This window comes from Perissodus microlepis, chromosome 3, assembly GCF_051167445.1.
Source record: "Perissodus microlepis isolate ML-2025 ecotype Zambia chromosome 3, ASM5116744v1, whole genome shotgun sequence".
Taxonomy (NCBI): Eukaryota; Metazoa; Chordata; class Actinopteri; order Cichliformes; family Cichlidae; genus Perissodus; species Perissodus microlepis.
This window is the reverse complement of record NC_140463.1, coordinates 29,559,847-29,575,927: the sequence shown is the minus strand read 5'-3', so window position 1 is coordinate 29,575,927 and position 16,081 is coordinate 29,559,847. Positions and strand designations below refer to the sequence as shown.

Below are 16,081 nucleotides of genomic sequence, written 5' to 3'. Positions count from 1 at the left end.
TTCCTCTGAACAAATTGCAAATGCTCTTGACCCCTTTTGGTGGAGCTGTGCACAAATGTGAACAATATAACAGTACATATTGTAACTGAACATACGTAAATCATTCTGGCACATCCAGACGTTCCTGTCTGTCTGGCCACATATTTTCATCTAAATCACAACGGATATCATCCCTTCCAATGCAGCAAGGAAAGTATCTCCTGGATTGGCTAGGAACGGGGGTTAGGGAGGGATATATTCAACCAGCATTCTGTCATGTCCTGCAAACCAGTCTGACCAGATGTGAGTGGTGAAAACGGACATTATCCCACACAACAACATACTTGTTGAGTGAGGGCTTCCACCCCTCTCACTCTCAGGGACTATGTCCCTGTAAAGTGTGTCTAAAAGAGTCAGGAGATGTTGTGTATTGTATGGACCAGAAAGGGGAATATGGGTGAGGATGCACACATTGTAACAGTCCCTCCATGCTGGCCTGGGACATCAGTAGTTACTCTCTGTCCAATGCGATTTCTTCCACGCCTTTGGCCAGATTGAAACCATCATCAATGTATATGAATGTGTGCAGTGGTTCCCTGGCTTCCAGCTCCAGTACACGCTTTAGAGAGAGAGATGGAGAGAGAGAAATGTAACAACTTTTCCTGTGTAACATAATGCATTTTGTATGTTCTGTGGATATATATACAGAATTGCTAGTCTACTGCATGAAACTACACAAAGTAAAACAGTTTACAGCGCTGAAGATTAGAGTATACAAAGAAGACATGTTTTACCTGTACATACTGGTGACGGATCTCCTTCACTCTTTCACTGTTCTGTTCAAATGGCACTTTGTACAGTTGTTTCATGCGCATTTCTTTTCTCTTGAGCACTCCTTCAATTGTTGCAATTGACACAGATCCAATATTGCCAACTACACCATTATCCTCTATGACAGCGCTTTTAATTTCTTTCAACTTTATTGCATTGTTTGCAATCACCATTGCACAAATGGCTTCGTCTTGCTGCGGGGTAAAAAGGGGCCCTCTTCCACCTCTGCAAGGTTGTCTTTCAATCCTTTGTGGTGCAGATTACAGTAAAAGTAATGTACACTAAACATGAGATATTATGAGATGTTGGATTACTGTCCAATACTATACATACCTGTTCCCCATACAAAATGTTTGAATGATTGAATTCACAGTGGTTGTTCCAACATTTGGTTGCACCCTCCGACCAGCCTCATCCATTGTGAGGCCGTAATTGACAACATGGTCAACAAGTGTTGCCCTAAGTTCATTAGGGATCTGCCTATGTATTTGGCGTCTTCTCCCTCTTCCCCCTTAATTCAACAATTTTGTATGCAATGACTCAAGCAATGAAATGAAGACTATTAGTTTTATTTATTATTCAGCATCCAAAAGTAGAGTTCATTTTGACTGACATGACATAAGCAAATGATAATGTTATAAAACGGCAGAGAATTGTGTCCTGGCAGTGCTTGTGGTCGTGAAGTGAAAACACACACGCAGTGACTCCATCCCAAACAGCTTCCTTAGTGGTAATACAGCTCCCGTGACTCCTAGTGACAAAACACACATACAACACAATCACTAATAACACGTCCGAGCAATACTACCGAGTTTCACACAATGATCCAGCGCCGACTGAAGCCTGATCACACCGTTAAGTAGACGGCCCCAAAGATGGCAGATAATAAGCCACAGCTGCGATCAACTGCAGGTGCGGCAGGTTTCAGCGCGGGAACGTTTTCGGTAGTACTTGTCTCAACTTGGAGGTAAGCAAACCCGTTAAGAGAGAGAGAAAGCGAGAGAGCGAAATACAAACATCGACACAACGAGCAGGCAACCCAGCGGGTCTGTCAGACCATGACAATTTTCACATGAATGTCTGTTTACACTTACATAATTTGTCTTCATCTAATCTACAAATCTCTAATAAATTAATAAATTTTATAAATTTTATTTGGGACAGTGCATGTTAATGAACATACATGTAAAATAAGAATTTACATGAATGTAAACATACCAGATTATAGCCAAAGGCTAATTTCCATCTGTTGCCCAAAAACATATTAAAAATGGACATAATAATTCATGAAAAGTTCATAATTCATACATAATAAGAACTCCATCACCAAACTCACACATACAAACCATTCTATTCCCAAGTAAAACATTAAAACTATACAACTTATACATGATCACACACTTGATTTGTCCATAACCAATTTTTAACCTGTGCCTTAAACAAGGTGAATGTAGAGCATTCTCTAATGAATTGAGGAAGATTGTTCCACCAATGGCCATCCTGGACAGAGAGGACGTTCTGCCCAAATGCTGTCTGTCTGTGGGGTATAAACAAGTCTCAGCGGGTTGTGGCTCGAGTGAGCCTGTCTAAGCTTTCTTTACGCCTAATGAACTCCATTAGTGGTGGTGGAGCAAGGGAGTGTAATACTTTATATATTAAGCACACTCTTTTACATTTCACTAAATTATTGAAGTTCGATAATTTATGTTTTTTTAACACATGACAGTGGTGATAGGAAGTAGATTTTTTGTCAAGTAATTTTAAACTTCTTTTATAAATATTTTCAATAATTTTAAGGGTTGTTGGACAAGCAAGTGACCAGGACGTCAAACAATAATCTAAATGAAAGATAATCATTGAGTAAAAATACGTTTTTGCAACATTCATATTTATTCAGCTTCTAAAGCTCAGAAGCCAATCTTTAGACTCCAATTAAAGTAAGCTTAGTTTATTATGCATTAAGAAAGAATGACATGGATTTTCCACATATGGTTAGAATAACATTGTTGAAATGCTCATATTTTAGGTGTAAATTGACAGAAAGACCAGAAGTGACCACACTTCTTACATAATTTATATGTTGAATTGTCTCAACATCAACAGTGATCTAAGCCTCTTTAAATATATTTTTTCCTATTCAGTACAAAGGGTGGGAAAATCTGTCTCTTCTATTTTCATCTCACTCTGCTGAATAAGCAGACAGACTGTACAGTGGCAGAAGTAGTTACACAAAGTTACACTTATATTGTCATGAGCATCCAGTTTTCTTTTTCTCTTTAAATTTAAGTTCAAGAATTTAAGCACAAAGACTTTTGAAGATCGATTTATGTACTGTTTAATGTTGTGCAGTTGAGCAAATAATTACTTGTCCAGTTCTTCCTACAGAGTGACTATTTGATTGGCTGTTCAGTTAAAAGTAAGTTAGATAAGAAGATTCCTTTTATCAGGAAAAACAAAATGTTGTTCAACAGAAAATCGCAGCTTTTCAATTCAATCCAATTTTATTAATATATAGCACCATATCAAAACAGTCAAAACTTTATATTGCAAGGTAAAAATAATAACACAGAGATACACAGTAACCCCCAACAATCAGACAACCCTTATGAGCAAGCACTGAGAGCGTAACCAAGAGTGGGAGGGAAAAACTCCCTTTATAACAGGATGAAACCTTTCAGCAGAACCAGGCTCAGGGAGGAGCAGCCATCTGACATGACTGGTTGTATGTTTAAGGGCGGAAGAGAGGGGGGAAAAGACAGACTGTGGAAGAGCCAGAAATTATAATTAATGATTAAATAACAATAGTTTATAAACACATAGAGAGTGAAAAAGATGAGTGAAGAAGAAACATGCAATGCATCATGGGACATCTCCAGTAGCAATATATATCACACACACACACACACACATATATATATATATATATATATATATATATATATATATATATATATATATATATATATAGAGAGAGAGAGAGAGAGAGAGAGAGAGAGAGAGAGAAATATATGTGTGTGTATATGTGTATATATATATATATATATATATATATATATATATATATATATATAGAGAGAGAGAGAGAGAGAGAGAGAGAGAGAGAGAGAGAAATATATGTGTGTGTATATGTGTATATATATATATATATATATATATATATATATACACACACACACACATATATATATATATATATATATACATATATATATATATATATATATACATATATATATGTATATATATATGTATATACATATATATATACATATATATATATATATACATATATATATATATATATATATATATATATATATATATATATATATATCTTGACACCAGACAGACGTTAAATACATCATTTCAAACACAGATATCACTGACATGACAATAAATATGCTGATTTTGAAGGGGCAAGATCTTTGTCATGGTTTGCTGTTATGAGGAGCAAGGAGGGGGGGAGAAAAAAAAAAGAAATCACACAGCATGGTGAAGGCATGCCGCGACAAGCTGGGGAAGGCCAAGGACTGAAATACAGAGGTAGGATAACGAGAGAATGGGGAACAGGTGGAAACACAGCTGGGACTAATCAGAGGTGACAAGAGAGGGAAAAGCAAAACTCACAACACTGAACACAGGAGACGAAACTGAAACAGGAAACAGGAAACAGGACATTCATATAGACGCAGACTAGACACTGAGACGTGGAAACACGACAGACCTGGAAACAGAGGAAACATGAAGCACAAAAGCAACAGGACATGAACACAGGGAAGGTACAGAAACAGAACAGAAAACCTAGAAACCAGAAATAATAATTACAACAAAAACAGAAAACAATAATTCAAGGAATATAACTTAAGCCAAAAACACAAACATTGGGTCACAAGACACAGGACTGACTAATAGCAAAGGTTTTTACAACCTCAGAGGTAAACTCATCAACAAAACAATCATCCTTAGCAGATTCAAAAACTGAGAATACAGTTTGTGTTTTGTCCGTATTTTCAGCCCTTTCAGCAAGCATATCCATCTTCAAATATTTTTCAAACATCCAGGGAAGTACAAAACACATCATCATGCAAAGTCTCAGAATGAATCAACTGAGGTACACAAAACGCAGCTGCGGAGCACTGGGAAACACATAATTTAGCTTTAGTGGGAGACAATTTAGTGTCACAAACACTACTTCAATGTCTGACAAAAAAAAAAGGAAAGACAGTCCGGGTTAATCCAGGTCCGGAAGGTGCACAAGGCAGTCTTTTAAATCCATAGAGTCAGAACAATTGTTCCTGGAAAGAGCAGTCTCTGAATTTCCTAACCCAGGAGTATGAAAAAATTATTTCTCACTCACTGCTGCTCTGCAGACCTGGAATCCAGCTGTGGAGATTAGTTAGTTTTACTCTTCCCCTGTGACATTGTTATGTTCATTTGTGTCAGCTGTTTCCCCGTGTGTTTTGTTAAATATCAACACTTCACTGAGTTCTTTTGATTCCTCAGAGGCATCCGATAGAAGACAAAACACTGCTCAGTAGATCATTTGACACTTTATTTAGTCATGCTCATCTTCCATGTTCATTCTCATAGTTTACTGCATGCACCTGTTCTTAGTCATGTTCATGTTTTTTGTCACAGTTATCATAGTTTCCCAGTTTAGGTTCTAGTTTAGTTTTTACCCTGCTCACATTTGCTTTGTTTGTGTACTCTTGTTTTCAGCCACAATAAACGGCTCATAAGTCAGCTAGGTCCTGAGCTTGTATCGTCTCCCTGGCTTGGCTGAGCCCATTAGCAATAGCAGAAAATACATCTGTGAGGCTGTGCTTGATTGTTTCAGAGACAAAGAAATAAAATAAATGAAAACAATCCACCTGATGCCAAGGACATTGAAAAAACTAGAGCTATTGCCCACCTAAGAATTCATGTCGAGAGAGTAATAGGTAGTTTGCGCAACAAGTTTAAAATGCTACATACCACCATGCCAATCAGGTTAATTCTTACCCTGCTGGAAAAGATAAGAGGGGACAATGCTCCCTTAAGCAAACGTCCTGCCTCCTTACGTCAAAATTTTAGAAGTTGAGAAAGAAAATAAAAGATAACCCACAAAATATATTTTTGTGGGTTCAGTGTTTTATTTGTTCCTCAGTAAATCGGTTATAGTTTTCACACAGCTGAATAAATGCCAAAAAGAAAATTGATTAAACAGAAGTGTGAGCTGGTGGAGAATTCACTCCAGTGTCCTGTTATATTTTACGGAGCAAAGATCAGACGGCTGAGTTTATTAAACTCCACCGAGACAATCCGCAAATTTTATTAAAAGTTTAATAAACAATCATCTTGTCTTTATTTTTAGTTAGCACGTACCTTAAACACTTCAAGCTGTAAGCTAATGATAGTTATATAAGGGCAGATGCATGCTGGTGCAATAAGCTGTACGTTTTATACCCAATGGATGATGATCTGATTAGTTGACTAATCGCAAAAATAATCGGTGACTAGTCGACTATCAAAATAATCATTTGTGGCAGCCCTATTCCAGAGCAACTTTCTCACTTCCATTGCCACCAGGTGCCCGCTTTACATTGCTGTCTGCCCCCCATATGCCCCAGGTTATTACCATCATGAAAATTCACTGAAAGCAAATTGGGAAAAAGCTCTGAATGTCATTTTTAAAAAGACTGAAACAGGGGTGAAAATTGGGCGTTGTCTTGTTTTATATGCGGACTTCGGTCAGGGCTGCTAGTCTCCCCTTAGCATTTTCTTATCTAAACATTGGTGACTTAGAAACTTAAAGATTAAGAGAACAACATCTTTTTTCTTTTTCCATCGAACATTTCTTTCAGCCATTTGTGCTTATCACTGCTACATGTGACTCATTTTTATGCAATAACTACAAAATACACAAATAAAAGATTACATATTTTATATATTAAAGATACATGATTACACATACATAAAATGAACAAAGTTTCTATTGCAAAATTGAGTGTAAGAAAAAAATGTGTTATTATGTTGTGCTTGTTTAAAAAGAAAACAAAAATTGCACATACTTTCAAAACAATTTGGTTCCGGTCGATGGTGTCTCTCAAAATATCCCAAAAATATCTCAAAGTGCAATGTTTCAAGTGGAACAAACAGGTGAATGTAGTAGCAATGCAAAGGGACCAGCAACACTGATCACTGCTGATACAAAGTGATGCCGGCCTGTAAAGCAGCTGGTCAGGACAGGCCTTAAAATCGGTTATTGACCAAAGAGAGGTCCACCTCTCCCTCTAATTACTTGATTGATGGTCCATTGAAGAGCACCAGATGCAGTTACAATAAAGGAGGTGTCCAGGAGGTGAAAGTCAGGCAGATGAAAACTTGATCGTGATTTTATTTTTTCAGATTAAATGAATACAAATAAACTTAATTACAGACTTCCAATGTGATATGCGGCCTGCAGTCTGATTGTCACCAAAGCAACCATTTTAATTCAAAATAACAAATCTATTTTTCATTTCACACTTTCATGCAACTTTTTTGCCTAAAGACAACAGCACACTATTATAAATTATTCGTAAATATTTTATTTGTGATACATATTTCTTAAAAGGATCTACAGCCTTGAAAACTTTGGATTTCTATTTATCCGTTTACACAGAACAAAAAAGTTAAAATATATGCACATATTTGGTAAAATTCCTTAAAGCAATGGTAAAGCTGAATAGTACATAAATAGTACAAAAAGGGAAATGAAGTAATTTGTCATATAATAACATCACATTTTCTGTTTAAAAGCTGCATTACTAGGAATAATTTCACAACATAGACATTCTCAACTTACAACACTAATTTCTTCAGTGAGACACTCTTCTCTGCAACTCTGTCAATGCTGCCATTATCAAAAGCCACAAGTATGTCCTTTGGCCATCAACATACAGATGGGTTCAAGATGTTATGATTGGTAGTGAGAGTATGGAGCAGGTGGAAGAGAGCCTGGAAAGGTGGAAGTATGCACTGGAGAGAAGAGGAATGAAAGTGAATAGAAGCGAGGCAGAATATATCTGTGTACATGAGAGACAGGTTGGTGGACATAGCGGACATACTGGACAAAGGATGTTGAACATGGAGCTGTCAGACAGATGGAAAAATGAAAGACCAGAGAAGATTCATGGATGTAGTGAAAGAAGACATGCAGAGTGTTAGCGTGACAGAATAGGATGCTAGAGTCAGGTTGAGATGGATGAAATTTTTATACAGAAGACCTATTTGTAGATGGAAACAAAACATATGGAGGCACATGTGTGTTTAAAAACATCTTTATTAAAATGTAAGCAGTATAACTTGAGTGACAACCTCAGGACTGACTGCACATCTTTAAGCTGCAAAAAAAGAATAAAATGTAAGGATGCAATTGTGTTAAAATAATCATTTCATTTTCATTGCTGCCTAAAAAAGTACTGATTTAACTGTATTGTCAAATACTGTATTGTGTTGAGATTGAACAAATATTTTAAAAATAACTTCAATTTAATTTTGTGTGAAATGTGGTGTTCTTGCTATAACAGTTACCTGCAGCTGATGGGTAAATGTATTCAATCTCAGCCTGGTCACCTGAGAGAGAAAACAAAGTGGAAAAATGTGACTGGCTGTGTTTTTACAACACATTTAAATTTGATCCTTCAAATTCTGTTAACTGCTGTTTGTTGTACAGCTTCACTAAGGAGCAAAGTGTGTCAGTGTGCTGTTGCAGTGAAGTGAGTTAGAGTTGTACTTGGCTGGTAGTAGTCATAGATTTTGATCATGGCTGGTTTCAGGTTCTCCACTCGAAGTTCTTCTATGACTGTCAAGCTGTAGTTCATGGGCATGTCCTTTGGTAACTGAACAGATTTAAAAAACAGGAGACACACTCTGTAACAATACAAACATCATCATCTGGTATCCCCACTGTGATTGTCTCTCACCTCCTGTAAATACACCAGAACATGATCTTCTGTTTGTTCAACACGATCCACCAATGGGGCACCTTTGAGCTGTGAGGAGACAACAGTCTCCTTATTATTATTTTATCATCACCTTTATCTCATCATAAACTGACACATGGTAGCAACATTTCTATTCAGCTAACAACTGCAATAACCCACCATCTTTAAAGACACTTCATTTGGGATAAATCCAGAGAGCATTTTGATATCCAGGATCACCATGTTGGTAGTATTCTCTTTTCCACTGTACCTGTGTTTGAACAGTTAAAAAGTGATTGCACTGATGTGTATCCATAGATGCCACATTTACAACAGTTATCCCATAGTGGTAAATAAAATTCCCCTAGCACATATCTAATCTGTTAAATACTTACAGGGATTTTATTGTCAGAGTGAGCTTGCGTCTGGATTCACTTGTTGCATCAACCCCTGATTTGACCTCCACGCTGAGAGTAGTGACATCAGTGGGACTTGGGATGTTGTAGTGAACAGAAATCTGCGAAATAGTCAACCAAAAGACGTTTGCAATTTATAATATTAGTAATAATAAGAAGAATATAAATCTGTTTATGTTTTTATGTTTATGTTTTGCATTTATGTTCAAAATATAGTGTCGTCACATTTTAGGGGATTGATTACAGTTATGAAATTATTTTGGTGGTTGTGGCCAGAATAATATGTACACTAATTGTGGGCAGAAATGTCATGTTGATTTGGAGCTTCTTTCATCAAAATATTTAAAATTGAGATAAAGGCTTGGACATGAGAAGGGATCTGGGAATAGAACTGCTGGTTATTTACTTAAAATATGCCAGCTAAGATGGTGCAGGCATGTTAGCAGGATGCCTTTATGACACTACCCTCTGGACATTTTCCAGGCAAATCCAACGGTGAGGATACACACAGTGTAGCTACACCTTCCTGGATATATTATACATGTCATCTGGCCTTAGTGAAATCCATGATGAAGAACAAAAAAAAAATAGCATCCTAAATTTGGATAATTTGAGCAAATACATCGATGGATAAGCAAATGTGCTTTTCTGAGTGAAACCACACTTTTGAGTTGTGCTCTTGAGCTTTTTTTCATTATGCTTCTCTATTTGGAAAAAGGAACAACCAGGATACTGTCACTGACCTGCACTGACACACATGCAGTGCCCTTCACCTCCAGGCTGTACTTTCCTGACACGCCCTGCATCGTCTCCTCCTGGTAGAGCAGTTTGTTGCCCGGATTTACATCAAATGTCAGCTGACTGCTGGCAGACTGAACTGTCACTGTGCTTGAACCCTCAGGACTGAACACCAGAGTGGAGTAGAGAGCGAGAGCCTGAAGAGCCACCACTGTGTCCTACAAACAAAATCACAGCTACTACACATACTTACATATATATTTATATTTTGTATTTTACAGGACAGTTTTACAAGCAAGTAAAACTTCAGCTTCTCTCAAATTAGTTTTTATTTATCCCAGTGTATATGAACTCAAAGGTGAGATTTAAGCTGTTTGGGTGGTGTAGCACCTGAGTGGAGGAGAAGCCTCCATAGTAGTTCTGCTGGCCAGTCAGCCACCTAATAATGCCAGAGGCATAACCCAGGTCATCAGCAGTTGTGGAGGCACTGAGTTTGGCCAACAGCACATAAGAACTGATTTCCACTGACAGGGAGGCTGATGTTTCTGCTGCTGTCTGAGACCAGTACAGGAAACCTCCTACAAACATACAATAAAAGTTACACTTATGGTAATAACACCTGAATGATTTCCTGTTAGATGGTGACTCACCTTCCCTCACTGCAACTGTGTCTAAGTGCTGCAAAAGGTGAGCGCGGGTCTCCGTGTCTCCTGCCAGGGTGAAGACATAGGCCAGCAGAGCTGTAGTGTAGGTGTTGGTGAGGTCATTGATGGACGCCCTGAGACAAGCCAAGCTATTATTCACCACAGGATCCTTTAAAACATCAAAAGAAGAGCCCTATGAAGACAAACTATTGACCCTGCCCAGGACAGGACATATGCTGCTACTCTCTTTTATTCAATTGCACAATACTATGCCACTTTTTAGAATCACCTGCACTGATAGCTAAGCTATTTATTTTTCAGGATATAGTTATATTGTAACTTTGTTAGATTTATTTGATATTATATTTTACACTATCCTACTGTATATTACTGTATACTACTATTCTTATTGTATATATTGTATATCTTATTCCTCTGTTCCTTTGTCTCTCTTGCAGCATTGAGCATGTGTATGACAAAAGAATTTCCCTCAGGATAAATAAAGTTCTTCTTATCTTATCTTATCTTATCTTATATCACCAAAGTTGATCATTTCCTTTATGTAATTATTTGTTTAACTCCATTTTCATGACTGGAAATAGAAATAATGCTTTAACATATTTCCTTTTCACCTAAAGACAGAAAGTATCGACTTAAATGAGGGGAAAATGGACGTCAAAAGAAGAAAATGAAATAAACATATACAAGTCAGTGTTGTATTTTTTTACATTGTACAAATGGGATCACATCACTCAAATTTACTCACATGTTGGGATATATTCATTTCCAAGAAAGCAGCAGTGATGTATGCACTGAGAGTCACTTCATCAGACACACCACCCTGATGAGTGAAACCAAGTTATTTCTGTGTGCTGACAGAATTTCTCTCCACACAGAATTAGTATTAGTGTCCAGCTAAAGTATAGACTTACCTTCATTCTGTTGTTGAAGAGTTTGCCTGACTTTTTAAAACAGCCATTTGTTTGTTGTTTATTTTCCAGCCATGTCTTAGACTCTTGAATGATTTTTGGATCAATGTAGACAAAAGACTGAGCTTTGGCAAAACTTTTCATCACAAAAGCAGTCAGCCTGACATAAAAAAGCAACCAAAAACTTCCTCATGTTTCGAAATTATATCAAAATGTGTCACAGTTCTACCATTATAATGTGAGTTGATTTTCCACATTTCCAGAAATAAAATGATAATAGGATGGGAGATTTAAGGAGTAAATTTCACCAACAGGCTCAGTTTTGTTTCTGAGGCAAATGGAATATTAAGCTAATTATTATTTTCACCAAGTGTTTCCTGGTCCTCTTCCAAATGTGGTGTATGCGCCTTCATGACTTTTGTAGTTCAGCTGTCTTTGGTAACCTGTAACAACAGGAAAATGACTCTTAAATAGATATTCTATTCATAAACTTTTGATTTTAGCCCCACTATGAAACAAACACACTCACCACTGGTCAGGAAGTTCGCAGCTTTTTCCATGATGGCTGGGGTGAGCTGCTGTGTGCCTTTCAGGTACTGGAGGATGTAGATGTTGGGGGCTAGAAGAGCCATGTTCTGCTCTCCACATCCATACGGCATCCGGAGCAGTCCATCCAAGTTCTTCAGAGCCCGGCCGAGGATGTCACCTGATCAGAGGCACTCAGTCACTGAGACAGAACATACAACGTTCGAACACTTGAACTTCAAGTAGATTAAAACTAGTAAAGAAGTTAAATATTTAGAAAAATACAGCAGGTTATAAAAAACTGTATATACTAAATTCAATTTTTTTGCACTTTGTCATTGGAATGTAGTTTCTAAACTATTTTCTAAACTGCAAAACTGTTGGAGTCTCATTTCAAAGCATGTTTCAAAACCAGGCAAAAACAATGCCAGTCCAGTTGTATTTGTCTTTTATATTAATTCACTATTGATTGAAAAAATAAACTTGCTATATTTCTTTCTGGATTAATCTAAACTCATTTGATTAAAATCAATAGGTTTACCCAGGACTGATACAAAAGTGCGGGCAGATCCTTCAATCACATTCTCAGGCAGCTGTATCTCGGTTTCCTCTGTCAGTGTGTCTCCTGTGTACAGACAAACAATCACCATACAGAGAGGAGCTTAATCGGAACGTCAGTACCAAAATAGTTTCAAATCAGCAGGCGGTCACAGCATCATGAACTGTAACAGGTCATATGAGAAATCAGACACCTATAATTAAACCTATAAGCACAAAAAATATTATTAAAACAATAACAACAACAACAACAACAACAACAATAATAATAATAAGAGTACTATGAGTGTGACCTAATATTTCCACACAGATGTCTCCAGACTGACTCTTACCAAGCGTGTCAAGTTTGTAACATGGTGTATATAAGAGATATAACTATAAATATCTCATATATAGTTGAGATATACTGTATCAACTAAATGTCCTGTGGGGAATTTGCAAAATTTGGTGTGACACCCACAAACACCCTTCAACAAAAACTCAAAACTGGAATGACTGCGTGGCACACATCTTTAATGACTTTAAAAAACAAGACTTGGGTACACAAGATATTGTGTCTAAATGTCGAGCCAGAATTATACCATTAGTTTGTTGATGACTGCCAAAGGCATGTGGTCAAGGTGCAACTTGACAAAGGATATTTAGCTGTCATGGTTCTGGGTCATTTTGACCCAGTGTTTTTGTTATTGTGTATTGTGGTTTATGTTTTAGGTACATTAGTAGTCTTAAGTTTAGTCTGTTTGTCCATTTAGTCTCACTTTGTGTTGTTGTCATGTGTGTCCCTGTCTGTGTGTCTGTGTTTATGTGAGTTTGTGTGTCTGTGTGTGTGTTTTGTTTGCCCTCCTTGTGTTTCATTCCATCTTGTTTATCCATGTTCCCCTTTCTCTCATCCTCTTTGTCTCTTGTGCTCTCTCGCCCTCTCTTGTTTCCTCGCTCACTCTCTCCTCTGCCTTTCTCCCACTCCTGTGTCAAGCTCGTATGTCAGTCTTGCGTTCCTTTGTTTCCGGTTTTATTTTGACAGTCTCACGTTTCCATGTTCGGTGTGTTTAGTTTTGCATCCCCTGTGGCGTCATGTTTATTTGTGTCAGCTGTGTTCCCCGTGTATTTGGTTGGTGTATAAACCACACCAACCTTTTGAACAAAGCAGCCAGTTGGATGTCTTTGTCATCTCAGTCCCCTCAGCCTGAGAAAAAAGAAGTTACAGTTTCACCTTCGTGAGAAAACAAGTTTTCATATGCAGAATGTTTTTCATCTTGTGTTAATGGCACCAACCTTTACTATGAAGGATTTTGTGACCACATCAATGCGGCCTCTCTCTGGTACTCTCACAACCTCATTATCACATGAAACATGGGATGGCACTGCCTCAGCAGACACGGTCACATTCACAGCCCCTAAAAAAGGACAACAAACATAATTTTTCTCAACCCTGTAAAGTCTTGCACATTAAAATATTGTTAATTAGATAATCTCACTGATTTTGTAGACATTTACACCGGCGTGGATAAAAACTTACCTAAAACTGTTGGAATCATGGTCCAGCTCACAGACTTGCGCTCCTTAGCACACAAACAGGATGTGTACTGCTCACCGGAAAGAGGGGTGAGGGTATAATCTGAGGAAGGCGTAGAAAAGACTGTGACCTGCACAAAGAACAAAACAGTGGGTTGAGTTTCTAAGTCAAAGAGGAATTCAGTGTTTTCTTGTTACTCTGTGAGGACAGAATACTTTCAGCTACTGCCTCATTCACCAAGAGTCGCTTCACATGTTTTGATTTGGTATAATTTTGCACTGAATATCCTTCCTGATACTTGATGGGAAGTGTGCACACCACTAATGTCATGGTACTGGCTCTTCAACCCAGTTTTTTTTTAGTTATGCTCTGGAATTATTTATTTGTTTGAAAGACCTTGGACTGATGTTCAGAGTTTTTATTAGTTAGTTTTGAGTTCTGGATTAGACTTGTGTTTCTGTGTTATTTTTAGTTCTCACCTCTTGTTCACTCGTGTTTGTTCCCCTTTTTGTCCAGTCTGTCACTATCTTGTCTCTGTGCCTGGTCATCAGTGTCAAAGTGTTTTTTGGTCTCTCTGGGTTCTGTCTCAATGGCTGTCTGTGTTCCTTATCTAATGTAGTTGATATGTCTATTTTTCTGCAGTCCCTCTGTTACTTCCTGTTTTATTTTGATAGTGTCTTGTCTCATGGGTATGATGTTGACTTTTGCTTCCTTTGTGTTATTAGTTTTGATTCAAGTCAGCTGTGTTTCCACGTGTCTCCACTTCCCTTAATCACCCTTCTATTCCCCACTGCATCGTCCTTCATTGTGGATGTATTCTATTAAATTAGTGAATTCCTATCCTGCCCAGTCAAATAAAGCTGAGATTTTGAGTTTTATTCTGTCTGATGAGTCCTGCATCAGGGGCCACTTCATAACCATCTGCAAAGTCTATCAGCATGCTAACATTTGTTGACATTTGTAATTTTTGATATAGAAATATTGATCACCATGATGCAGCTGGTCAGGTAGCTGAAGACAGTTGCCTTCAGTTCAAAGTGCTCCCCACGGATGATGGAGTAGGGCATGGTGAGCTCGAGGAAGAAGGGCTGGAAGACCTCAACTTCTTGACGAGGAGCCAAACCAAAACCCTGAGAGGACAAGCAGAAAGCCTCCGTCTCCCAGGTCGTGATGGTGTCAGGGACAGTGAGGGACACGTCCTTTGATCCAGACTCTCTGAATCAGCAGATTCAAAATATGCACATTGTCAGGTGGTGATTACACAGATTAGCCAACAAAAACATGCAAATGACAGTGTAGCAGTCACCACGTTCATAGACATTTTATATATAAGACAGACAGACAGACAGATAGACAGATAGATAGATAGATAGATAGATCGATCTCCAAAAACTAAGACATACCCAACTTCCACCAGGTCCCAAATCCAAGTCTCGGGGAAGAAAGCACGGACAGTTTTCATCGGCCCTTCTGATGGACCTAAAGATCCTCCAGAGTAACTTGAACCCGCTTGTAATTTAGAATCATAAAAAAAAGGAGAAAAAAAAAAAGAATGAAAAATAAATACTTAATCAGAATCTATAAGAAGGTGTAACACACTGCTTTGATTTTGGGAACTTTTTTATGATTTGGAATTTGCAAAGCAAATCAAAACAAAAATATCACCTAAGGGCATGAACTGGTATTCTCTTCCCATGAAACTCAGACATGAAGGAATTTCGAGCAGCAGGTTTGTTGCCACCTTTAATCCTACTCTCTAAACACACAAACATCACAGAGTTAATTGCAGCTAAAGCCATGAAAAGCATTATATTTATCATCAGCTGATATGCTCTGGAGTTTTACTGTTAGCTGGATGCAAAATCTGCAGATGGAATGCTGTTGTAACTATACCAAGTTCACCAGTGCTGCAGAGAAGGACTATTGTTTGTCATATATTGCATAGTGCAGTAGAATATTATTTATTTATGCAACTATTAAGACTCACCTTATGTGGAACATT

The 16,081-nt window shown here is 37.7% G+C and overlaps 1 protein-coding gene across 1 annotated transcript in view; it reads right to left on the bottom strand.

The window, feature by feature from the left end:
- Positions 1 to 8,073: 8,073 nt before the first annotated feature.
- LOC146391042 (alpha-2-macroglobulin-like) overlaps positions 8,074 to 16,081 on the bottom strand; it is a 29,100-nt gene continuing 21,092 nt past the window's right edge. Inside the window, exons 18-37 of the mRNA XM_084923935.1 lie at positions 15,745 to 15,835; positions 15,483 to 15,588; positions 15,069 to 15,294; positions 14,083 to 14,209; positions 13,839 to 13,960; positions 13,698 to 13,749; positions 12,550 to 12,633; positions 12,013 to 12,189; positions 11,851 to 11,926; positions 11,487 to 11,643; positions 11,321 to 11,395; positions 10,561 to 10,723; positions 10,301 to 10,488; positions 9,916 to 10,128; positions 9,152 to 9,273; positions 8,937 to 9,027; positions 8,757 to 8,825; positions 8,567 to 8,672; positions 8,365 to 8,406; positions 8,074 to 8,174 (exon numbers count right to left, since the gene is read on the bottom strand). Of these exons, the coding sequence (XP_084780061.1) occupies positions 8,170 to 8,174; positions 8,365 to 8,406; positions 8,567 to 8,672; positions 8,757 to 8,825; positions 8,937 to 9,027; positions 9,152 to 9,273; positions 9,916 to 10,128; positions 10,301 to 10,488; positions 10,561 to 10,723; positions 11,321 to 11,395; positions 11,487 to 11,643; positions 11,851 to 11,926; positions 12,013 to 12,189; positions 12,550 to 12,633; positions 13,698 to 13,749; positions 13,839 to 13,960; positions 14,083 to 14,209; positions 15,069 to 15,294; positions 15,483 to 15,588; positions 15,745 to 15,835 (2,292 nt within the window). The 3' untranslated portion in view covers positions 8,074 to 8,169. The remainder of the gene's footprint in view (positions 8,175 to 8,364; positions 8,407 to 8,566; positions 8,673 to 8,756; positions 8,826 to 8,936; positions 9,028 to 9,151; positions 9,274 to 9,915; positions 10,129 to 10,300; positions 10,489 to 10,560; positions 10,724 to 11,320; positions 11,396 to 11,486; positions 11,644 to 11,850; positions 11,927 to 12,012; positions 12,190 to 12,549; positions 12,634 to 13,697; positions 13,750 to 13,838; positions 13,961 to 14,082; positions 14,210 to 15,068; positions 15,295 to 15,482; positions 15,589 to 15,744; positions 15,836 to 16,081) is intronic.